This window comes from Falco peregrinus, chromosome 8 (genome assembly GCF_023634155.1).
Source record: "Falco peregrinus isolate bFalPer1 chromosome 8, bFalPer1.pri, whole genome shotgun sequence".
In the NCBI taxonomy this organism is placed as follows: Eukaryota; Metazoa; Chordata; class Aves; order Falconiformes; family Falconidae; genus Falco; species Falco peregrinus.
In genome coordinates this window covers 33351648-33377372 of record NC_073728.1, presented here as the reverse complement: position 1 = coordinate 33377372, position 25725 = coordinate 33351648, and the positions used below count along the sequence as shown (strand labels likewise).

The 25725-nt window shown below is 43.8% G+C and overlaps 1 protein-coding gene across 1 annotated transcript in view; it reads left to right on the top strand.

Annotated features, from left to right (window-relative positions):
- Positions 1 to 25631, top strand: part of ESYT3 (extended synaptotagmin 3) — a 34413-nt gene extending 8782 nt beyond the window's left edge. Inside the window, exons 5-23 of the mRNA XM_055813167.1 lie at positions 5760 to 5826; positions 6450 to 6539; positions 7571 to 7626; positions 10499 to 10619; positions 11605 to 11778; positions 12312 to 12394; positions 12827 to 12875; positions 13524 to 13613; positions 14484 to 14546; positions 14637 to 14705; positions 16222 to 16287; positions 17680 to 17766; positions 18607 to 18756; positions 19336 to 19778; positions 20852 to 20941; positions 21486 to 21617; positions 23123 to 23228; positions 23847 to 23896; positions 24823 to 25631. Coding sequence (XP_055669142.1) covers positions 5760 to 5826; positions 6450 to 6539; positions 7571 to 7626; positions 10499 to 10619; positions 11605 to 11778; positions 12312 to 12394; positions 12827 to 12875; positions 13524 to 13613; positions 14484 to 14546; positions 14637 to 14705; positions 16222 to 16287; positions 17680 to 17766; positions 18607 to 18756; positions 19336 to 19778; positions 20852 to 20941; positions 21486 to 21617; positions 23123 to 23228; positions 23847 to 23896; positions 24823 to 24859 — 2023 coding nt within the window. The 3' untranslated portion in view covers positions 24860 to 25631. The remainder of the gene's footprint in view (positions 1 to 5759; positions 5827 to 6449; positions 6540 to 7570; positions 7627 to 10498; positions 10620 to 11604; positions 11779 to 12311; positions 12395 to 12826; positions 12876 to 13523; positions 13614 to 14483; positions 14547 to 14636; positions 14706 to 16221; positions 16288 to 17679; positions 17767 to 18606; positions 18757 to 19335; positions 19779 to 20851; positions 20942 to 21485; positions 21618 to 23122; positions 23229 to 23846; positions 23897 to 24822) is intronic.
- The last annotated feature ends 94 nt before the right edge of the window (positions 25632 to 25725 follow it).

Here is a 25725-nt window from a genome sequence, read left to right as displayed (position 1 = left end):
TTTAGCCTGGAGAATGGAATTACTGCGGGAATTACCACTTGCATGCTGCTGTAGCTCTGTAAGTTAGTGAGCAATTGAGATGCCTAATTTAAATGGCTTTTCTTCATGGTAGGAAAAAGCAGTGTGAAGTTACGGATTGTCTTGGCAACAGCACAGAGCTGCTCAGAACTGTGCCTGCTGCTTAATGTGGCAATGGCATGGCAGCATCCCTCAGCCCTGGCAGAGCACCATCGCTCCCTGCAAAATGACATGCTTGATTTTGAGCCAGAACATGTCGTGCTTCAGTGCTCTCAGTGAAGTGCTCTTTGTAATAGCCAGATCAGGGCCTTTGGCAAATCATTTGTGTTTTCCACATTCAGATCGAGGGAATTGATGCCTTTAAGGCTCTGCAGGAGGTTACTGCTATTGTCTGTTAAACTACTCTAGGCTGCTTCTCCCACATACTCATTTTTACTGTCTTTTACAATCCTCTGCAGAGGGATTCCCCCACCTCTTCGTTCCTGTCCCTTTGGCAGACCCATCAGCATCTCCAAACTGGCCAAACAATTTTGTTCCTCATCCTAATGCAAACTTCACCTGAACTGCCATCTGATAACCTAGTATTTTCTGTATTCACACAGGAGTCTTCAAACTACCTTGTCTCTCTGATGGGCGTCTCTTCTCCTGGGCTGTGTTAAGGACCCAGCTTCTCTTACGTTAATACATTAACATCAGTTTCTGCAACTAAGTTAGGTTTTGTGCATTGTACAGTGTCTGCAGGCGGTAGTGTATTACTTCCAGGAGTGGGCAGAAGCAAATCTAGGGAGCAGGGGTGTTATCTACCTGCCTTTTTCTGGATTGTCAAAGGAACATGTGTTTTGTTGGTTTTTTTTTCTGCCCCCCTTTTTTTTTTGTTTCATCGGAGAGATGGGTCGTCCACTTTTCTGGAGTGAGGCAAACCCCCATTACAAAACAGGCTGTCTTAGCCACACGGATAGCAGTGAGTGTCTGCACTAGTGCAGCTGGTGTTGGGAGAAGAGCTGCTTAGAGGAGATGGACTTGATCTGTCCGCATGTGAGGCTGCTGCCCTTTGCACCACCTCTTGGTTGCTGCACGCTGGTGAGGGTTAAATGACTGGATCTGCCCACAGAGCTGCATCCCGGCATCACAGCTCTGGAGAAGAGTGATGGGCTGTGAGTTCCAGTGTGGCACACTTTGCAGTGCTGGGACCACAGTGACTGGCTATCTCCTTTTGGGTTAGGCTTCACGGAAGCGTAGCTATGTTACGGTGGACATTAAAGGATTAACATGTCTGCATCTTATAAACGTGACTCCTTTGCCTTGGTGCTTGCTAGCTGTAATTTTGTGGGAGTTCCCTTACTGGTGAGCCCACGTGAGTGTGACCTGTTGGCTGGCTCACCACTGCACGCAGCACTGACCTGGGCAGCAGCAGGGAAGGCTGAGCATCCGCTTCACGCAGGGTGCTGTTATCCTGGTGGGCAGCACCCCTGCCTTGGCAGCAGCTCTGCTCTGCTCCAGTGCTTGCTGAGTTACCCTTTGTGTCAGGCAGTGTCTTGCATCCAGAAATCTTGGCATGCTCTGTAAATGCAGCTTGCTTGCAGTCTCACAGCAGTACAGGAGGAGAGAGATCTGCCCCCCACCCCCAATTTTATCGAGGAGGCAACTAGTCTTTGAAACCCAGAGTCTCTGACCTGGCCAGGAAAAACACAGGAAGAGGGCAGGAGTGGAAAAAAAACTTTCCTCCTTAGCCTTCCTTTGTGGTCTGTATGGAATCATTTGTGTAGTTTTAATAGCCACTTGTAGATATATGGTCCACAAAGTATTTTGTTTGATCTGTGCTCCTGATCTCTGCAACATCATCCAGTGCGAATGCTGTGGTTCAGGTCTGTGCTGTGTGAAGAAGAGCTTCCTTTGCTCTGCAATTTGTGATGTTACATCACAAGTTTAACACATCCTTTGCTTTGGAACTATGAAAAATAGCACTGAGAGGGCCCTTACTTGTATGGGCAGTAGCTGCCAGCAGAGCCAGCGATGCAGTACATCTGGTATTGCATGGAGTTACCGAAAGGAACTTGAGAAGCTGCTTTAATTAAATCTATTAACAACAGCTTATATGTCCATAGCATCAGAGCATTGGGAATAGTTATGTAGAGCACTGTCTCATTACAGTCTTGACTCTCCCATGTGAGAGGACTATACTTTGCTTTTTTGGCAGGAAAACCAAGGCTCAGAGGTGATTACTTGTGAGGCACGGGGACCTTTTGGCAAAGGGAAGGAAGGATGCTGTATGTAATCTTTCAAAAGCTTTTGCTTGGTCCCTGAGATGATGCACCCAATTGGTGTAAATTAAGTTGTGTACATTTTGTCACAGTTTATAGAACGGAACAGAAATGTTGAGATGATCGCCGCTTACCCTCAGGTCTTCTGTACAGACGAAGTTTGTCATTTATCTGTCTGAAGGTGCTGGTGTCTGTATTCATACCTGAACTACAGCCTTCACATGACACATAAGAAAGTATCGGCATTCTTGCAGGGGCTAAATGAAATGTAAAATCCCCACTAGATTGGGATTTGAAATCCCCAAATCTGAAATATGACATCCCAGCTGGAAATAAACTGGCAAGTGCTCTGGGATCTGCAAACAATTTGCCGTAGATCTAAATCATGGATCTGTCCCCTGAGCGTAGGGAGCTGACAGTTGCGTTCTCCAAATGAATTAAAGTCAAAGCATTTCAGAAATATTCTCCAAAACTGCTTTTTTCAAAATGGGGAGTTTTCAAGTGCAGCCACTTGACCTCCTACAACTGCTTTCCTTCCCACTAATTCTGCAATTGCCTGAGCTGCTGTGTAGCCATGTAATCATTGGCTACAATCATCGGAGTTTCAAAGTATTTGAAGGCACTGTTACCTCCCAGAGAGTATCTCACAATCCAGTTGCTTCCTATTTCATTGATCTGATTTAGCAATGATATTCATTTTTTGTTGGAAATGTTTTGAATTTTCATTTCTGTCTTTTCTGTGGCATTTACAGTACATGAGATGTCACAGAAAAATAGTGTAATAATATGTATTAACAAATGTATGCATTGTAATTTACTTTAAAAGGTGATCTCTGGACTCCCTAACTGGCAGGTTTTCAAATTGGGAAAGACAGTCTCTGTCATCTAGTGCAGGACTGGAGAGAGTAGTCAAAAGAGGAAGTGTGCAGCAATACTTGGCGCTTTGGTGGAGTTTGGGTTAACTAATTTTGTAGGATCTTAAACTAAAAGCGTTTTGGAATCTTATTGGTCTTGAGCAGAAAAGGAACATCTGCCCTGAGGAGCCTGACTTGACAGGCAAAAGGGAAAGGCAGAGGTAGTCTGTTTTTTCTCATACTCTGTGGTACTTGGTCACGTTTTCTTATCTCTCTTATTTGTCTAATTCTGCTTGCTTATTTACCCAAGTCCAAAGACTAAGGAATAGCCTGCTTTACAGAGCACTTGAGGAGGCCAGACTGAAGGGGGCTTTTAGCATGCGGGCCAGTGAGAAGATGGGGCCCATGGGGAGGTACTTCGCAGGGAGGAATTGCATGTGCCTGTTCTGAAGGGTGATGTAGACACCCAGGTTAGTCAGACTTGTCAGTGTGTGCACTTGTAGCATCCTTCCCTTCAGCCAGTGGATTACCATTGTATCATAAACACGGCATTTCCATCCAAGTACAGAAGAGATACGCACTCGTACAAGCTTCTCCAGTTCTCATCCATGGCACAGGCATGCTTATCTGCACCACCTGGTGCAATAGGTGATTTAGGAGAGAAATGGGTGGTCCTTCCACCCTTCACAGGTGGGTAAAGCTTGGTCCTGTGGGTAGTGGCAGAGGGGCTCAGCCCTACATGCTTTTGCTTGTCAAGTTGAGTTTGGCTCAGGTGTGCGGTCTGGGGGCGGACAGCAGAGAGCACAGCCAGGTTACACTGAGCAAAGGGGGCAGGCGGTAGCATGAGGAGCCTGGACTGCAAATGAGGAGTAAAACAAATGAACAGAGTGCATCCTTCCAACCAGGCACCCTGGCGTGGGGGTCATGCCTGTATGAAGCAGTCTTAAGGATAATTGAAGGTTCAGGCTCTGATAAGAGGGGTAAAGACTACTCTGACATCTAGACTCTAAAACACAATTGCATGTATTGAAGTGTTACTGGAGAAAAGAGACATCTAGACTCTAAAACACAATTGCATGTATTGAAGTGTTACTGGAGAAAAGAGACATCTAGGACTGGGTGCGAAGAGTTTTTGATTGTATGGAAAGGCATAAAGGTTGTAAATTGAAACACCACAACTATTATTTGTTGTCTTGGATACTGGCAACAGCTGAATCAAATCCTCTTGGATTAACTACTGCAAACTGAGGAACTCATTTTGGCTTCTCATTTAGACTTTTATTGTGACAAAGCTCTTCTAACACCCAGTGTAATGAGCTGTGATAATGTCAGAATTTTAGAAATTAATAAATGTAAAAATAAGTTTAATTATGTGACTAGCTTATAAGGAACACTGTGTTAATTTTGGCATGGCTTGTGAGGTTGGTTATTTAAGAAATGAGAATGTTCTAACATTAAAGACTTTGTTAGTTATGTGCTTTTAAAATTCTGCTAAGTGACTTATCTGTAAACAAATATTTGATAATTTTGCTTGCAAAAATGGAGAAAAATTCACAGGGTTACATGTTCTTGGCAGTTTTTTTGTGGGGGGAATCCATCTGTGTGCAAATTACAGTGTGAATTCATGGTAACTGCAGCACCATTTGTCCGTATACATGTGGTCAGAGCAAAAAATCTTGTCCTTTTTCTTCATGGGGTGAAATTATGCATGCAGGTGGCAAGCACAGCACATTCACTGTGCTGTGGTACCTTTACACCCTGCCTTACCTGCAGGGTGTTTGTGTGTCTGCATCCAAAAAGAGCTATTTCTCAGAGGACTGAAAGGATACTTGGTAGCTCCTCTCAATTGTTTTCTGCCAGAGGCATCAACAAATCTTCTAGGTTCTGCTCCCTGTGGAGTGGCTATGGGTTGCTGCATAAGGTGATGTTTGTACTTTTAAAAAGTCTAAGGTGGTTTCCAAATTGCAAAAGTACCGCACTTGCGCTCGGCATTTGTTTTATTTAGAGCCTGATGTTCTCCATGGCAACTGACCAAAATCTGATCTAAGTCATTGCCTTTTAATTCAGCCTCAGTGAAACCAGGTTATTTTTAGTGATGAATTTGCCCTTCAAGTGGGCTTTTGGGTTGTGCGCAAGGGTGATGTATGGGCTTTTTTGTTGTGGGCAAGGTGAGGACTGCATGTGTCATGGCAGGATGGGTCTGCATCAGCCTGGGGGCTGGGTCACCCAGTTGTGGGGTAGGATCAAGCCTTTGGCTGAGAAGGGTGCAAGAGGGCAATTGCTGTGACACTGAATTTTTAATGAGCCTATCGATCCCCTCCTTGGAGCGAGCTTGCCTCAGCCAACTGCCAGTCTTAAGAATGGAAAAGTAACCTCGAAATACAGATGTTGCTTTGACATTTTGCAGGTAGATCAATAACCCAGCTGACTGCAGGGTTTCTCTTGTGAAAATCTGACCCTTGTTTGATGTGCTCAGCTTTCCCTTTTCAGCTGCTTGAAGATCTGTCTCTGCCTGTTGGGGTCATGTTGCCAGTCATTAAAACTAATTTCATTTATACCCTATACAGCTCAGAATTTCTCATTGGACTGTTGCAAACTGTGGAATAATGTGAGAATTTTCTTTCAGTTACATAGGGGACTGTGAGATTCACATGGACATATCGAAATTTAATCTTGGAGTGAAAGGCATACAGGTGCGTGTAGCGCTAACATTGTCTGTTCAAGGCTGTGTGTGGCAGGAGGTAACAGTGTCCCAGTGGGGAGGTCATGGCACTAACTGGGAAACCACCAGCTAGCAGGCTTGGGATGGATTGGCTTTATCTCCTTGTGTGTTGGCTGGGGAAACGATGCCTTCCGTGGAAAGCATGTAAATACCACTTTTAAGCTTCTTAGTGCAACTCTTCAACGGGGTCACTGCTAGAGCACGAGCTCATGTGGGCCAGCTTCTGCCACTGGGCTTCAGAGGAGCTGCATCTTGGTAGAGAACTTCAGAAGAGCCGGTTCTGCCAGGGTGTTTGTAAACTGGTGTAGGTTAGACTAACAAGCTGTTCTTGCAATGTTGAAAGCTAATAGGGAGGTGATTCCATTGTATGGCAATCGGGATTGCAGAGAGACTCCACAAACTTAGAAAGGATTGCCTGATATCAGTAGCAATGATCTGAGGGGGAGGAGGTTAGTGTTGTTATTAAATTCTAAATAAAATCACTTCAAGTAGGATTTTTAAAATTATTTCCATCATTGAGAAGCTCACATTTTTGAAATTTGTGTCCTGAGGGTACCTTCAGGCTCAGTTTTCCCTGGTTTATTCTCTTTGCAGTTGTATGGGACCTTGCGGGTGATACTGGAACCTCTTCTAACTGATGCACCTTTTATTGGAGCGGTGACCTTGTTTTTTATCCAGAAACCGGTGAGTCAGTAGTGAGCTGCACTGTGCAGTCTTGCATCTTGGTCTGTCTTCATGCGTGGATAGGTCTTCAGTGAGTGGCACAAGCTGTCTGTCACTGGTAACCCAAACTGCATAACTGCGAGTGCCTCACAGCACAGGTGTTTGAATAGCAAATTCCTGATTGTTCAGTGCTGCTCTTGAACTCTGAGATGACAGGAATGAATTTGCCCAATTCTTTTGTAGTAGTACCTGAAAATTTACTTGCTTCAGTCTGAGAATGGGAGGATTTTCCAGGAGCTGTTTCCTTGCTGCAAGGCTCCTGCCAGGTGGATTTTAAATCTTCCCATTTGTAGATTTTAAATGCAGTCATCTTGGAGACCATGCTGTCATGGTCATGCTTTGAAAGCTTGCCTGTTTAAGGTCACTTGGCTAATAAAAGATGAGAAACCGTCTAGTCTTACAAGTACCAGTTATCTTATAGCACACAGCTTTGCTTGTTTGTGGGTTATGCTCTGCTTGACTTCATGGAAGTCATCCATTTTTGATCTTGAATGAGGTGTTTTTGTGTTTAGATGTAGTAGCATTATTTTAGCCCATGAAAAAAAAGCTTTTTGTTTATTGGGTGAATAGAAATACAGGCTCCAGAAGTCAGGTGGTGTTTGTAAATCTCCCTGCCTCAGGGCATAGGCCAACCCCTAAGTGAAAGGATGAGGAAACAACTTCAAAGTCTAGGCAGAGCTGTTGGATTTATTATGCTTGACCCCAGGGCATCTGCCAGTGGCCATTGCTAGAGGCTGAATGCTGTCTTTCCCTGTGCTTGCAGGATAAGTCCCAGTCATAACCTCATTTCCGGTATGGCAGGTAAAATAGATAAAGGAATTGATATCAGCTGTGGTTCTAATGTACAGATGCAGTCACTTACTAGTGCTGGTTTTGCTTGCTTTAAACAGTGGCTTTGTTTTAGAAGCATTTACTTCCCCTTTAAATTCTACATTTCTTCTGAAATAAATTTTAATGGTCCTATATATTTTTTCTCCCTGATCTTGTTGTAGCACTTGGAAATCAACTGGGCAGGCATGACCAACCTTCTGGATGTCCCAGGGATTAAGTAAGTGTCTACTTTCCTTCACTTTATTCTTCTTTAAAAAGCCTTTGGAAGTTGGGATGGGGTTCTTCAGTCATCATCAAAGCTGTTGTCAAAAGTGTTGTGTAAAAGGTGTTGTGCTGATACTCATCCCATCACACCTGACTGTGGAGTCTGCAAAACCTGAGGAGGGTGCTTTTTTACATTCTGTCAAAATTGCTTCAATCGCTTCATTGCATTTAGGGTAGAAATAGTAAATGCCAAAACCTACAATAGCCTATAAACTAAAAAACAAACCCTTCCACTTCCTGTGTGGCAGTTACTTGCAAAGGTACATGAGGTAGATCTAGGTGACGGGCAGTCTGTGCTTATATTTGTTTAGTTTAAAATGAAAAAAAAAAGGTAAGGCATCACAGAGTTGCAGTCCCTCTGACAAAGAAAACCATACCAGATTTATGAGGGGAAATGTTCTTCTCTTTCTGTGTAATCTGCTTGCTCTTTACTTCTCCAGAAAATGTAGCTCTTCCCCAGTGCCTCTTGGGTTGATCTTGTACATAAAACGTGCACAGCAACGATGAAAATCTTAGCAGTTTTCAGTACTGTAAGTTTCAAATTTTCTCCAGATTGGAGATTCACTTTGTCCTTGTTCCTCAGTGTAAGCAGAAAATATTGTTACGCAAGAACAAAATATATTTGGTTACTCAGCCTTTGCCCTTCTCCCTTTAAATGCAGACACAATGCAAATGCAGACACTTCTGTTCCTCTCTCTTCGCCTGCAGCTCATGGTTTGCAGACTCTTCGGAAGTGGATGGCCACTTCAGGTGCCAGCTTATGCATTAAAGGGCCTCTGAAGACCTTTGATGTTGAGCAAGAGGAAGCTTTCTTTTTCTCTTAATTTGAGGCCAGAGTGGCCTGTTGCCCTGAAGTTTGCCCCGAGAGCTCTGGTTTTTATCAGAGGAATTAATCTGTCCTTTTCTAACATGGTTTCCTTAATCCTTGCAGGGAGAAGGTATGTAGGTGTTCCAACCTACAGCCTCTCATATAATTAAGTGCAAATTTGGTGTCCTAAATTTTCACTCCCTGATTCTCTCACAGGGATTTGAACACAGAAACCCTTGCTGGTTCATCAGCACTGCACATGAAAGCTGGGAGCAAAACATGCCTGACCATGAACAGGCTGAAGTACAGGTTGAACAAGAGCTCTCCCTTTTAAATGAATGGGGCTTTCTTAAGAGAGTAAAGGAACTGGATGCAGTTGTCTGTCCTCACGTACAAGCTGTGTTCAGTTGTGTCTACCCTGAGACTCGACAGAAGGGACAATTCTGTGACCTTCCTGTGGGTTTTTTTTGCAGGAAAGCCAACAACAGCCTGACCAAGGGCTTTCAGGCTCCTGTTTTGACATTTGGAGTAGGAGAGGGCTTTCCTTCTGTGTGAATCCAGCCTCACCTATGCACTGTGACAATGTTGTTGCACAGTCTTACCCTGAGAAGCTGCCTTATAAGCACTAGATTTATCAAGAGGATGAAAGTCTTTCAGGCATTTGGTGATCTTGGGTTTTCCTCTGCTCACACTGAGTTGTATGTGGAAATCCTCTCATGAACCACCTGGAGATTGCCAGATGACTGTGACAGCCATATACTTCTTGCTCAGGAGAACTAGGTCAAATTAGTTGTCCCTACCATGCAAATAGAGCAATTATAAAGAAAAGATTTTAACCGAAAAGCTAAAAATGTGTAAGTTTTAATTAGACTGGAAAGTTCCCTGAACTCAAAGCCAGACATACCCTCAGCTCAGCCTGTGTGATCTGTGTGCCAAAGGCCCACAAACCTTCAAACAAGATTTGCCGTCTTAGTGCAAAATATACCAAGATACAGAATCTTAATCTTTTGCTTGGTCTTCTATTAAAAAAAACCCTACAAAACTAACAAGCCAAACTCATTTTGTTTTGGATGTGCTGGCTTCTTCCATTTTACAGTAAGGTCTCAGCATGTGGCCAAGAGCAGACAGCACTATGCACTGGAGTCATGTTTTAAGTCTAAAACAAACTACCTCGAGGTCTTGAGTTCCCTGTGAAATGCTTTTTGGAAAGTTTCCGATTCCTTTCTCACCTTAGTCTCTGGTGTCGGCATTCCTAAGGAAACCCAGAAGGCACATGAGTTTGTATGACTTGTTTGGGTGTGTGACTGTCTCGTCATGTGGCCCAAACGCCCATTCATCATTTACCAGCTGCTAGAGCAGAATTCACATCCAGCCCTAGTAACCCTAGACTGGATCATTCCTGCATGCAAGTGGGCACTTGCACCATGTGTGCCACAAGGCAATGGCAACTACGTGCAGAGCAATAGGGAGTAAGATTGAAAGACATCTTGAGAGGCTGCCCCACGCTCGTATTCTCCTCTGAGCAGCTCGGCTGGATGCAGGTTATTGATAGGAGACAGCATAACCTTCCACAGTGATCCCCATTCACCCTCGGTGACTGATTCTGGTGTTGAACTGTCCTCTCCATTTCCTCTTATTCTAAGCTAAATGTCACAAGCATGAGTTTCTTCTGCTCCTGTGCAGTTGTACATAGACACTTTTCATGGAATCATGTAGGTTGGAAAAGACTCTTAAGATCATCGAGTCCAGCCATAAACCTAACACTGCCAAGTCCACCACTAAATCCATGACCCTAAGTGCCACATCTACACATCTTTTAAATAATTCCAGGGTTGGCAACTCAGCTGCTTCCCTGGACAGCCTGTTCCAATGCTTGACAACTCTTTGAGGGAAGATAGGCAGTACCACTCGCTTTGCAGTGCCCATTTCTTTTGCTGTGCCTCATTCTTTCATGCTAACTGAAATTGTGATCGATTGTAGACATTTGGGTTGCTTTTTTTTGCCCCTCCACCTGCAGTGTAATGTCAGACACGCTAATTCAAGACTTCATTGCTGCACGGCTGGTTCTACCAAACAGGATCACAGTGCCGCTGAAAAAGAACATGAACATTGCCCACTTGAGGTTCCCTATCCCACGCGTGAGTTGTTTTTTTCATTGAGGGTGTTAATCTACCTGAGTGCATTTGCTGCAATCTGGATGCATGCAAGCTTAGTGTCTTAGGTTCCTGCATCAGCTGTTTCAACCTGGATTGCAGGCTTTCTGTAAGTAATGTTTCAGAAATATAAAAGCAGATGTTGGATAGTTAATGACTGAAGGTGGGGGGAGGGACAGCGGGGGCGTCTTACCCTCTATACATGGCATAAAATGTCTATTTAGACATTGAGCTCATTTACCAATTTAAACCTTTAGTCTCATTTGAGAATACCACAGATCTTCAGTTAGAGAAGGTGCAATGAGCGCCACTTTAATTTTTTTTACTAATGCTGTGAAGGGGTGTAATTTATTTAGGGAGCTCAAAGGGTGACATGTCTGTTACAGAAAAAAAATAAGGGGAAACCCCCCCCCAAACAACAGATCTCCTAAATGTTTGACCTATTCAAATCTTCAGTCTCCTTCATCTATCAGGTACCTAATACAATCATTAATAAAGGTAAATATAAATGAATGACAAAGGGATGCTCCCCATTACAAACTTGCATCACCAAATTGTAGTTGAATGGCCACACTGCAATGAAATAAGAACCTGCCAGTGGCTGCTTAGTTACTCGTTCAGTCAGTGGGAATTGATCTTGACTCTACACTTGATTTGACTGTGGCTGTTATCCTGTGCGCATATGTACGTTTCTGATTTAAAAATAAATTGAAGAATATTTCCTACCCTATTATCTAGATAGGATTGTGTATTTGTTTAAGGTTTTGGGGTTTTTTCCTTCTAGGTAAGTGGTGGAAAAGTGTTTTAATACAGCTGTCATTGGAAATATACTGCATCACAATACACGTCTTTGCAAAACTGTCATGGTGACTACCCATGCTGCCTGAAATAACTCATTTTAGGAGGCTGCGTATTATAATTATCCAAAGATTGCATTTTCATGACCAATTTTGTATCTTATTTTATGCAGGGAATAATAAGGGTTCATCTGCTAGAAGCTGAAAACCTTGTCCAGAAAGACAGTTTCCTTGGTGCAATCAGGGGGAAGTCTGACCCGTATGCTCTTCTTCGTGTTGGCACGGTGCAGTATCGAAGCAAGACAGTTTCCCGAGATCTTAATCCCATTTGGAATGAGACATTTGAGGTACTGAATCTTTCGATCTTTCCATCTGTAGGATGCACAGCCATTTACATCCGTGTGCTTGGAGGACCTTCTCTTAGCTGACTGCACGGGAGCAGGTGGTCTACTTTGTTACTTGATTGAGGCATTTCTGTCCCTTAAACAAGTTCAACATTTACATTGCAAACCTGAAATGTCATTCAGGTTGATCTGATTTACATACGTGGGGTTTTGGAGGAGGTGCAAAGCACTGATTTAAATATCAGTCAGTTCAGCAGTCTGTGCAGCTGTAGCCTGCTCTAGCATTGATTCTTCTCTGCTTATTAGGGATACCAGTTTGAGGGGTTTAACTTTGTAGTTCAAACCCAAACAAACTGGTTTTGAAATATTTTCACCTATAATCAATGGTATTAGTTACACAATTAGCCATGAAACAGTAGGGAATGCCCTTAATGTCTTGTACAGCTGTGAAGTGTCATGTTCTTGTCTACAGCTGGAGTCTATATAAACCTATGTGAATGCTTTTTATTTTTAATAAATACATCTTTCTTCTCCAGTTTGTTGTTCATGAAGTGCCTGGTCAGGACTTAGAAGTGGACTTGTATGATGAAGATCCAGATAAAGATGACTTTATGGGCAGGTAAGTTAGCATGACCCTTGCTCAGGGTCCAGTAACCTCTACAACAGGACACCCAGATTATTCATACCAGAAATTTAATATTGAAGGAAGCTATTCCCTTTGTCTAGATGTTGATACCAAGTTATTAGTTCCTAGTGCAACTAACTTTGAACAAAATAGAGAATGGTCAGAGAGTCCTGTAGGGAATCATATGACTCCATTAGAAATGAGAGTTGAGATTTACTTCAGATTTTATTTTAGTTTTGGAAGTATTTCAAGGGGGAGACTTCAGAAGGGTAAGTGCGTTCCAGTGCGCACACAGACAGGTAGTGTGGAGTTGCTATTTGGAACAGATTTGAGCATGTGCTTTCTCGGTGGTGGTTTCTTCTCTCCCCAACAGCAGTATGCTGTATGCCTAAGCATATGCTGACATGCTTGCTTTTTGTCTTTCAGCTTGCTTATAAGCCTAGTGGATGTAATGAATGACAAAATTGTTGATGAGGTAAAGATCACAACTTATTTCTGAATATGGTTGGTGGTGTATGCTTATGTGTACTTATTTGTGCTCTCCCTCTGCTATTACGTTGGTTTTGTGTGTTTAAAGCTTCCTTGCACACTTGCACTGTAGTATTTTCACAAAAAGAAAATACCTTTGCTCAGAAAACTTAAAGTAGCCATTACAATGCTTATTGCAATCAAGCTGACAACTTCAGACAGCTCTGAGGTTATGCTGAGCCAGCAGTGAGGTATCTGCTGTTATTACTGTGTGTCCTGTATGTACCAAATGTTTTTGTACAAGGCTACAGATGAAGTTTGGTGAAGCAGTCTGCTGAGGAAAGAAATGATCCGATCTTACTGTGGTTCACCCTGCAACCCAGCACTCTGTAAACAATGCCAGGGTGCCTGTCGTGTGCTGCTGCTGGCTGGAAATACCCATATGCTTTGTATGTGTGTGGGTATCTTCTGTTTTTTCTGACTTGTGTTTCTAAGTAGATAGACATGCTACAATCTAAGTGTCAAAAATGCAAGCTCTAAGGCACTCAAAGTACAATTCTTATTGTCAGTTGTACGTGAGTCTCAGACTGCAACAGATCTATAAAAATTACTCTGCCTTACAGGTCTCAAGTTACTCTTTATTGTCTCCATTTAGTGGTTTCCCTTAAGTAAGACAACAAGTGGACACTTGCATCTAAAACTGGAGTGGCTTTCACTAGTAAATGACCAAGAAAAGCTACATGAGGTGGGTATATTTGCTTAAAAGATTCAGATACTCTGATACCTGTCCAGTGATCAACAAACGAGTGTGTAAAATTAGGAACCCCAGGCAAACTCGTGGGAGTTTTGTTTTTTGTCTGATGTCAAAAGTTTGGATGTGATTTCCATCTCCCCACCCCTCCTGAAGAGGAAGGGCATTTCCTTGCCCCAGGTCCCTTGGTAATTCAGGAGTAACTCAAATCTGGCAGCTATTTTTGCTTGAATTAGCAAAGCTTTGTTTGACTGACTGCAAAGTGGCCTCTCACAGATCCCTTTTTTGATAATTTTTCCCTTCCCTCTTCATCTAGAATCTGTGTAGGACCTTTGTCTATAACCTGTACTAGTCATAGACTGATACCTAGCACTGGTGCTTTGTAGGGCCGTGGTTCCAAATGGTGTCCTACTTGTCCAGCAGAATTGCTTGGATAAAGCCCATCTCCCAAGGATGCTGTTTCTTATAATCAAGCAAAAGCATTTGAGTTCTGCTGCAGTGAATAAAATTTGTTGCCAGGCTTTTTTCTGCTGACACTGAATTACTGATGATGTTGTTATATGGCTGAGCATGTTTTTAGGTGTCTTGCTGCACTGGGGAATCCAACCAGTTCTGCACTAGAGAGACTGAAGAGCATTAAGGCCAGTAAATTGAAAACACTTACGCCTCTTCTTACTGGTCTAAGTGCTTAAAACTGTCATGCTGTATTGGCTGGTGCTCCTCAAATTGCGAGTTTTTAGGAGAAAGGTGAAGAGCTGCTTAGCTTTCAGAAACTGTCCTTTGAATCTGTGTTGTGCTTTACACTGCTGTTGATGGGTGATCAAGCCTACCTTGTGTTTTGTTTTATCTTTCTGGCCTTGACAGGATAGGAAGGGTCTGTCTACAGCTATTCTGATAGTCTACTTGGACAGTGCCTTCAACCTTCCAGTAAGTACAAACCACATGCAGGTAGCCTTCACTCCTTTTTCTTAAAGCCCACAAACTAATTGTTTTGAAATACTCTGTTTACTAATTCAGAAAAACCACTTTGAGTATTCGAATGGCGAATGTGGAGCGAAGAAGATCAAAAATAACAAGTACCTCAAGGTAAAATTTGAATTCTTCTCCCATACTTGCAAAATAACATTCTGCATTATGCAGTATCATAGCAACTGAAGCTAGCTGTGGGTAAAAAAAAACCCTCCCCAGCATAAGAATCTAAGTGACCAGGGGTTCAAATTAGTGACTGAAAGCCCATGCCCTGCCCCAGTGAAAGAGGTCCAAGGGGGAAATACTTGATTGTGTCAGGAGTTGTATTTATTTTTATTTTATGCTTTGGACAGAGAGACTCCAGACATCAGACCTAGTCATGTTATCCTTTCTGCTGCTGCAGGGGTTCTTGCCATACTGAGCTGTTCCAGCTTGACCTCCCGCATTGGGATGGGAGGAATATGCTTGTTCATGGTAACCTTGTCAGTTGGAGACCTCACTGCCGGATTCCATCCTTCCTCAGCTTTAGAGGGATTCGGAAGCCACTCTGTTGTTCATGCCTCCTCTCTCTTTGCTTCTGTTTACTTTTTCCTCCAAATACTGCATTTTTAATTGTGATGTAAATGGTGGGTATAGAGAAGAATGTCTTTCTCTCTTTTTTCCTGAGCAAGCTACATACAACCACAGCTCTGAGCAATGGATAAAGCTTCCCATTCTCTGTGACCAGCTCCCCTCCTAAATACAATCTTTACAATTTAGATGAGTTACCAGCACTGATACACATTACATTCGATACTCTTTAATTCTGGACTTCATTGTATCCACTTTGTATACAGTGTTATGCCCAGACCAGATCTGTTGCAGCACAATCAAACTAGTAGGCTGCGACAAGGCTTTACCGTTGGTCAGGTTCTACTGTCTGTGCTGTATCTCCTTCCTCCAGAGGTCAGACCACACTGCTCCTCCTCTATCTAACCCCAATCCCCCCCTCTCTGCCATCCTCAGGGCTATTTAACCGCTTAGCGGAACGAGCTACACCTGCACATCATCCGTGTCAACCAACCCACTGCCCTGGGGCAAGGCCACAGCTGCATGTTATCCATGCTGATCAACACACTGCCTGCATTCCTCTACACAGATCCTCAGCCTTAGCTTCTATAGCATTAGTGTGGAGAAGCACAGTATTACTGCTTCTGGAAAGGAATTGTTTCTTGGTGCCAATGACTCGCTTCTGGCTGCTTTACAGTGAGTCCTGAGCCTCAGAAACCAATTCTGAGAGTCCTGTTTCATTTAGGAATGATGAAGACATCCCACTGAGCCTTCAGCTCTCTTCTCTGTTACCTCCCAGCTTTTGACAAATTTTTAACTGCTCACCTGTTGTAACCTAAATACATAAAACTGGCTTAAATGTGTACTCTCAGTGGTAGAGGGTAAGACTGTGCTGTGTTATGATGGGAATCTTTCCTGTGTACTGCACTCTTCAGATGTCCCACATCTGAAAACTAGTGTCAGTTTTCCAGCAACTTCTTTCAAATAAGAGCAGTGGTTTGATATTGCTTCTTGTAAGCTATAAATGTCTCTTCTTTTTATCTTTTTTTTCTGCTTTCTTTTTCTTCCTTGTGTTAAATGACAGAAGATGGAACGAGAACCTTCCTCCTTTGTCCTGCTCACAGTAGGAAACAAGACTCAGAAAAGCAAGGTGAGGCTGTTTGACTCTTGTGCTTTCCTCAAATACTTTCTATTTCATGGGTGATTATCTCCAGGTAGCCCCTAGGAAGGGTAGGACTAGTGAAGGTGATATGTAGAGCTGTAGTTACAGTGATAGCGGCAGAGGCTGGGAGGTGAGGGTCAAACAGCACGCTGGAAGCACTGTGTCACTGAGTTGTGCTTGATTAGTGGGTGTGTGATCAGCTACTGTACAGATGTGTAGTTTTGTGCTCATGGCCACAAGGTCATGTTGGTCAAGATACTTTAGTTTTACAGGGATTGAAGAGGAAAAAATGATAGGTCTGCAATCTGGCTTGTGCTTTCTCAGGGCAGGGTGTCATTTGCATCAAACTGGCATTTGTTCCCTCATCAAATTCTCCTGGCTCCTGTGTTTCACAGTTTTACTGGATTTTTTTATTTTATTGTTTAAACTCGGACAAGATGTATCTGGTTCTTCTCCACTTTACTTTCAGTTCCTTTTGCATTATTTAGTATTTAATTTTGCCTGATGAGTATGAGCAACAGCTGACTTCTGCCTGCCCAGTAGCTGCTGTGTTTATTGCCCTGTGGCTGGATGCTGATGAGGGTGGCCCTGTGTTCTTTTGGACATCCAATAAACAGGAATTAATCCTGTTGGTTATATGCAGGCATACAGGTCTGGCCCCTGTTTTCCCTTGTTTCTTCCACCTGCTCCATCCAGAAATCGGGTTCTGCTTGCCTTTTTACCTTTTTTGGCTTTCCCTTTTCCCCACCACATCACCTGCCTCTCCCGAGCTAGGTCAGACTTCCAGCTTTCCCCTGCTCCTTTCCCCTTGCTGCCAGCACTCATGACCTGGTGGAAGCAGCTGGTTTACCGAGCAGCCTCAGCCACAGCCCCTGTGGGTGCTTTCCATGCTCTTTCATCCTTGAAGTGGATGGCACTGAAGCTGTGCCATCCTACTCTTCTTGTGAGCTCTGCACTCCTCAAACGGCCCCTCTAGCTTTCCTGCCAGCTTGCTGTGGCTTTGGGAGCTGGCTCTGGGTGCCTGCAGGCTGGAAGCAGCACCCTGGCTTTCCCTGGGTGGAGAGGTGGGAAGGAAGGAGTGGTGGCTTGCTGCAGGTGAGGCTGGCTGCTGGTCCAGGCAGCCCTGGCTGGGGCCAGCTGCAGCTCACCAGACTTGTTCTTCGGCATTTCCACGCCCTGAAGAACTCATTCTGGTTTGGTGGTAGACTTCACTTCCACACGCTTCTGACCTGGAAAATTCCCACTCTCCATACAGCTGGGGTGTAGCATCACTGAATAAAACAAGAGGGTCACCGTGACCCTCTCTGGTGATCAGAGTGATGGTATTCTTTGCTGCTTACAGAATAAGACAACATGTATGCTACAATCTTCTTGTTGCAGACCTGCAATTTCAGCAAAGATCCCACGTGGGGCCAGGCTTTCACCTTCTTTGTCCACAGTGCTCATTCCGAGTCGCTCCACGTTGAGGTGAGAGAAGAGCTTTCCTTTGAAAACCAAGTGCATATTTGTAGAAAGAAGCCTTTTTTATGGCAGATGTGATCTCAGTGCTGGTTGTTTCTGTGTGCTTGTGCTGGGGCCCTCCTATTGAAACGGTGGAAGAAGTACCTGCTGTTGCACAGGCAATTCTCTGTTAGGTGATGCTGGTATCTGCCTTTGCTCTAGAATCATGTAACACGTAATATCTTAGTTCAAAACATGGGATGTTTCTGGCTGCAAAGTGCAAAGGAGGTATATACAGGTCTGTGTGTAGTAAAGCCATGAGTATTTTGCTGTCAGAAATAGCAGCCTTCATAATTCTCAACCTGAGTCCTCTCTCTTCACTTTGGTATTTTGGCTCGTTAAGAAATCCTGTATCTCACAAGCATGTGTTGCAGTCACAGCCAGCTCACTCGGCTACAGAAACGGATTTGAACTCGGAAAGTGTTTTGAGGTTAAATAGGCTAAACAAACTATTACCTAAAAAGCTTGTAAAAGTTTAGACCAGTTGACATCCCAGCAGCCTGGGATGTTTTCCCCAGAGCAAGTGAGGAAAGTGAATACTAGGACCCAGTTTTTCTGCTAAGGCAGTTCAGCAGTTCCATCTCTGCATAGTTTGGCATGGGATTTTTACTCCAGACATACTGATTATTATACTCCTGAAATATTGGCAAAACCGACTTGGAAGTAACCATATTGATGGTATGTCCTGAAGTAAATAAGCTAATTGTAGTCTCTGCTTGAAATACCTTCTTGCTTTGCTGTTCCTGGTGGTACGCTTTCCAGTCTGCCATCTAATAATTTTTTCTTTGTTTTTTTCCCCCACCCTAGATAAAAGACAAGGATCGGGATAGTGCCCTGGGAACTTCAGTAGTATGTCTCTCCCACTTGCTTAAGGACCCAAACATGACTCTGGATCAGAGATTTCAGCTGGACCATTCCAGTTCAGGCAGCTTCATTAAGATGAAACTTGTGTTGCGGGTAAGGTGTGCTTTGCCATATTCACTTGGCTTCCGCAGTGCCATCTTGGAGTGGCAGTTAGACAGAACTAACATGGAAGTTAGAATTTCCATCCAGTTCTAGCCAGGTGTAAGATGGGTGTGGAGAAATGTGACTTTGCTTCACAGATTAGTAGAAAGTAGAAGTGTGACAAGGTCTTTTAAGTGCAATTAAGAGTGTGTGGTGGAGCTGAGAGGTATCCCTGAGGCTTCCTAAAACTTGGTGCTGTGCCATTGCTCAAAATCTTCTCGTGACAATAGAGAGTTGGACTGGGAAAATCTAAGCTGGGGAAATCGAAGCTGCTAAACAGTAAGAGAGACTGATGCTTAGGAATTGTTTTCTCAGTGTGCTCTGGATCAGTGTTTAGGTGCTGTTAAATACATCCACCACAGTAGGACAAGAGAAGAGAAAAGCACAGCTAATCCCGTAGGCCTCTTTCACCTGCAATAGCAGATTCCTGCTGTCACAGGGTTGTGGTGAAATTTCATCCTAGATGGTAATGTTGGCATTAACCCCGGTGCTTTGGGAGCAGCACTCATTTCTCTCCCTTGTGATTTTTAGGCCTTGAATGCTGAAGAACCCGATTCACAGAGGGTTAAGGCTGGTGTTAGTGCCTTGAAGCAAGGTCCTGTGCATGTCGTGGAGAAGGGTGGAAACCAGCAAAAGTTTGTCTCCCCACCAAACCCAGAAGTCTCAAAAGTACCTCCTGTGAGCAAAGACTCTGAAGCAGTTGAATCCCTGCTGAAAAAGGACAGCAGAGAAGACCTGGACACAAATGACAGTTCAGCAGCACCTGTACCAAGTGAAACTGTTGCTGGCCTTAACGAGGCAGAGCATGAGCAGAATGCAGACTGTCCCCCGCCGTCAGCATTGCACACCAGGGCAGCGGTAGTGCCCACTCTGCCAGCCGTACAGGAGCTGAGGCTTGCACCCAGTGTTACTTCGCTGGGCTCTCTGCCTTCTTCGTGCTTTGAACTAAGTAGCAGCAACCTGGACCTTCATAAGTAGGTGTTCTTCCAGCTGAATTGTTCTTCTCTTGGGCACGTTTAGGTTTTATAGATTGCCGTTGCATACTGTTGAATTCAAGACTAAGTCATTTGGAGTCTTGGGTCTCAAATCATCTTACAACTAATTGACCTAATTATTCTAATCAACAGCGACAGTCAATATCCTGGGTCCCATAACACTCCTGGTTTTAGCAGGATATTGGAAGTCTGAATATCTCATTTCTATAAAAACATAAAATCTTGATAGAAATATCTGGCTGCTTAAAGTTTTGGATACTGTATTTTATGCAACAAATTTTAAGACTTACAATGCTGTGAACAAAGTTTTTGTGGATAGGTGGGCTCGTGTGTGTGTTGGTCCCACAGTGCTAAGTGTGAGGCTGCAAGGCAGTCTGCTCTGTTGAGGAGGACAGAGCGCCAAATTTGTCTCTCCTGGGGTGCAAAATGGAGCTATTGGAATCCTTAATGAACTGAAGTAGCAAAGAAGATCCACCTCAATTAAGAGCATCAGAGCAGTTATAAACCTGAACATCAAATGCAGCTCCAGCTGTGTTCCATCTAGCACCTCTGGACTGGCAAATTCTCTATCTCTGAACAGGGCCTCCTTCATAAGCCGTTTTTAAGCGATGTTTTGGATTTGAAACCACTTGAAAAGCATGCAGAATGGAATATAAGAAAGGTCCCATTTTGCATATACAGACATCCTTAAGGAGCTGCATAACATGCTAATGTGTGCTTTGCTGCTCCATCTACAGCAAGGCAAGTAGGTGCTTTGTTTGGCAGTTTGTACTGCGGGACTGAAAGCTGTCCTGTGCTCCCTGTACGGAGGGTGGTAGGCAGTGCTGGCACTGACCTGAGCAGGTATCTGGGGAGCCTCTGCGGTCCAGCTGCTTTCTGGATAGCAAGCCTTAGGGTGCCAGAAAGAACAGTGCCCTGAAAGTTGCTTTTAGTTGAAAATGCATCACCAACTTCTGAAGCTGGTGTCCTGTTGCATGCTGCTAGGTCTGTGCGTGTGGTCTGTTAAAACCGTAGCTGTATTTAAAAGCTTTGGCTGTGCAACTGTCTTACAGCGGGACTGAAATGTCTCTGGGAGAGATTCAGCTCACGGTGCGGTATGCTTCTGTACGGCAAAGCCTCGTCGTGCTGGTGAACGGCTGCAGGTAATGCTGACGATGGCTTGCATGTATCTGTGAAGGGAAGGGGAAGAGCTCTCCGAGCCTGTGTCAGACACGCAGCAAAGCCGGAGCGTAAGCTGCCCGTTGAGGTGCCTTAGCCCTGGCTGGCTTCAGCCTGCGCAGCCTCACTAAGCCCAGCTCTGGTCAGGCCCGTAGCGGGTCTGTGAGAGCAGCCAGCGAGCAGCGCTCCATGCAGTAGAGATACTTTAACGTTCATCTGCCCAAAACTTCCTCTGAACAGCATCGACAACCGATGCCTGTCTTGGGATGTCATGACGGGCATCATGACAAGGATTGATACCTATGACTGAATTTGTAAATGTTAATGTAGGAACCCCAATAAGTGGCCACACACTCATCAGTGAAAATTGTGTTTAATTTCACATTCTTAAAGTTTTATTTGCTTATGTTCCAACTCCCAAGATAAATGTTTTTGGCCCATGAAGGGTTGGCCTGATTTGAAGAGAGAAGGTATTAAAGCACGCAGCGGGAGAACCTGCCTTGCTTGTCAACACTTCTTCTTTTACAGAAACTTAGTACCCTCTTCCAATCGTGGAGTAGATCCATACGTTCGTATATACCTGCTTCCAGATAGAAGATGGGCAAGCAGGAAGAAGACTTCTGTTAAGAAAAAAACTCTGAACCCCCAATATGACGAGAAGTAAGAAAATGTTAATTATGTAATTATTGCTGCCAAAACAGTTATGATCCCTATACAACGAAAGGGCTTACGTAAGGTATGCATGCTCCCGTTGCTCGGAAGGTTTGTCTCGTGAAAAAAATTGTCTTCTGAAAAAAAATGGCACTTCAGCTCTGATGTGGGAGTCCTTGGGGCAGGCCTGGCTCTGCTGTGGTGGTGTCTGTCCCTTGAAAGAGGGCACAGCTTCCTCTGCCCCCTTCCCTGATCCTAGCAGATGGGGCTCCGCTTGCTGCTTTGCACAGACATTCCCCTTCCCGTGTCAAACCCCCTGTTGTTGCGGAGGCAATCTTTCCATTTGGGTACCTCACAACGCCTCCTTCTCTGTCCATACTTCTTTGCCTGGTGCTTATTCTGACAGCTTGCCAAAAGTCAAAGTAGTAGTAGTAGTAGTAGTAGTAGTAGGCAGCCGTTTGAGGCTGGACCAGTCTTTGGACAGACGGGTGGATGTTGTCATGAAGACCTGGTGGGAGCAGGGTAGAATGCTTCCCCCTTTTTGCTGACAGCGTCATGTCCACAGCTCTGCCTCTGAAATGGAAAGTGTTTTGTATAAACCCAAACACAGTAATGCTCAGACACAGAGCTCTTTTGAGAGGTGGTTTTAATCCCATATTTAAAGACAGATGCACATGTGAAAATACATGAATATTGGGTGGCCTTGGGTGGCTCACTTTTTTCCTGTGTTGGGTCCTTTCTGTATGTCAGTATAGGTCAGAAATGGAGAAAAGATTTTTAAACTATTTCATCTTAACACTCAAAACACTACGGTTGTGGATTTTGCTTCTGCCTACTCTCCTGTAACTGCTGATGAATTGCCAGCACAGCTGTTGGGAACAGCATCTTTTTCCTTGTCACAGTATTGGTGCATCCCATACATCCTCAATTAAGTGTAATAGGTTGAGCAATACTTTGCTCCAAAACACATTACCTGTTTTACAGCTCTGACTTGAGAAAAAGCTATTCAGGTGGGCAGAACTGAAGTGATTTAGGGTGGACAAAACTCACTTGACATTAGATGATGTGTGCCAGAGGCGTGAGTCAGAGCCATTAAGAATTTAATTGCCACAGGTTCCAACCTTTGTGTTCTCTTAATGTGGTGTAAGCTTACTTTGGAAACTTGGCGGGTTGGCTCAGCTATTTCCTCTGAGTAATAAGGGTTGCATGGAAAATATGCTGATCTTCCGCGGAGGGGGAAAATGATGGTAAATAGCTTTTCATCAAGGATGCATGTTTTCCTCCTTGCCCCTGGCACAGCGAACAGCCTGAACAGATGTCGCAGTCTTTGATGAGGCCAAGAAGAGATTTCTTACCATGTGAATCCAATCTAACTACAGAATTGCCTTTTCTGTCTCTTCCTTCTCTGTTAGACATTCTGGCTGCTGGTGCTGTATTCTGTCCCTGCATTCTGGCCACTAACGCTTATAGCATTTTAATTTTTTTTCTTTGGTGTCTCTTGTCAAAACTTTTAGGTTTGAATTTTTTGAATCTTTGGAAGATGTCAAGAAAAGGACACTGGACATTGCCGTGAAAAACAACAGGCCGTTCATTTCACAGGAGAGGAAGGAGCTGGGGAAAGTAAGTTTAAAGAAGCTACGTTACCGATTTAATAGAGCTGCGCTGTCGGAGCGATTCCTGTAATCCTGAAATGCGGTTCTAGTAACTAAATCTCAGTAACAGGACTAGCAATCTGGAAACAACTTTTTCTGCCAGATTTTCATCTGAAATCAGGCTGTATCCATGTGGAAGCTTGTGTGGTCTCACGTGATGTGTGCTACGCCCCTTCATTTCAGAAGGGCGCTTCTGAAATGAAAAAAATGTTTCCTTGGAATCCACCGCTGCCCATTTGGGGAGCGGCTCCGATAGTGCAAACTCAAAGCTGAGAAAAACGTGGGATTAAACCCCAGAATTTGCCAACAGTTTTTTAAGCTTTGGTTCTGTGAAAAGTACGGTGGAAGTGCTGCTTCAGTGACAGATAAGCTTCCAAGTAGTGCTACTAGGCAGCCGAGCTGCAGTGCTGAGGCTGGGTACCGCCCGTGTCCCATGTGCAGGAGCGCAGGAAGCTTGTTTTCCCTTGAGCCTGAGCTGCCGCCCTAGAACTTGAAAGCAGGTCTGCCTTGGGAGGGGAGCTGGCTCATTAGCTCATTTACTTGTACGCTGAATAATACACGAAGAAATAAAATGTGCTTTTTAAAGGTGCGGATCGACTTGTCACAGGAGGACTTAATAAAAGGTTTTGCACAGTGGTAAGTTTTCACCTCGGTACTTTCAAACCCTGCCAGTTGTTTTGCTGGGAGTTTGTGGGGCTGCCGGAGGGCTGGAAATGGGCTGTGCGTGCTGGTGAGTGAGAAAGTATTCGACCTGCAAATGCAGGGCTACCTTGAAATAATCTGGTAGTTTTATCTAAGTTGTATCTTAATCCGGTTGCTAGTGCAATACCTGCCCTGTGCAACATTTTAATAAGAGGCCTATACGTCAGTTACAGTCTTCAGCATATTTAAAGTTACCGTGAAAGCCACCGGGACACATAAAAGAATTATGTTTATTAAAGTAATCTCGCAACAAATTTTAACCTGGATAATGAACTCAACTAAATTAATATGATCGGCAATATATATATATATCATATATATATATATGATAAAACTTTAATTACAAAGCAGTTGTAGAAACTATTATTATAAGCCACTTACAGTTTTGCTTGTATTTTCGCTGTGGTTCAGAGTTACACCTTAAGCATTGGTCGGAGGCAAAGATTAAGAACCAGGGTGGTTTTTTCTCCTCCCCTTCTATGTTTGTAGTTAATGGCAGTAGTTCTTCCCTGTTTCTCCTTCAATGGAGCCTCAGGAATGCAGGGTGGGTAGTCCAGGAGCTTGCCAGCTGCACAGGCAGGGGGCCAGCGCTGGCCAGCAGGGTAGGAAAACCGGGCTCCCCAGCCCAGCCTGCACGGGTGTCTTGCGTCAGCGTGTGGCACTGGCAGGAGCAGGAGAAAAATGACACATCCAAAGGTCCTGGTAAAGAGCTGAAGTTTGAGGCCATCTCTGAGGCCTCCTTTGCCACGCTGCCTGTGGAGGAGCACAAGCGGTACAGCCCAAGTTCTGTCTGTTGTGCCAGTTAAAACTTTAAAGAAAGTCTTAAACTACTATAATCACTAATTGTATCTGTCTTGCAGGTATGAGCTGACAAGGAGTAGGCGCAAGAAAATTTGATTTCTTCTCATGTACAGAAGTTGCTAATTTTTCAACTTTGTATGAATGTACATATCTCTTGTAATTAATGTGTTTTGAACAGTCCCTGCACATTTGAAGCAGTCTCCAGCTCGGGACATATAAACTTCATAATCATCATCCTCAGAGATTAGTTCTCACTGAAGTAAAAAAATAAACAAAAACCCCACATTGGGAATAACAGTGTCCTTTATTTTTGCTGTTGCTGGCATATCTCCCCCAAAGAACCCTTAAGTATGAATACTCTCTTAAGGAAGTGTTATACCTGGAAATATTCTAGACTGTCAGGTAAGCGTCACTTCTCTGTGGGGCAGTCTCATTTCCCCAGGATCCTATTCACATTGTTTTTGACATGGAAGCATTACTCTTTCAAAAAAGTACAAGTTTTTAAACAGCATTCTTCATCTGTAGGGCTACAGCAGCCTCTGAAAGAAACTGTTTAAGACTCTTAATAGCAATTGCTTTTTAAGAAACTAAGTATTGATATCTTAGCAGATCATGGCTGCAGGTATGTATATAATTAGTTTACTATGATGTCATTAAGGTTTTGGCTTGTGATGCCTTACCATGTTTTGTTCTTTGTTACACTACATTTCAAAATCTTGTGAACTTTGATAGTAAAGCATTCCACCTGCGGAACAGCAGAGTTTTGTAAACTAAGCTTTATTAATAATCAGAGCAAAATATACGAAAATATTTTTGGAAGCTTGGTGTACTTGTTTCTGTACAATAAACTTCTGTCTTGCATAAGAAACTTGATCTATGCCTTTCTAAAACTGACTTTTGAAATGTGACCATAATAATTTTAACTCAGTGCTAGGCCGAAACCCATAAGCCACCACCTGAAA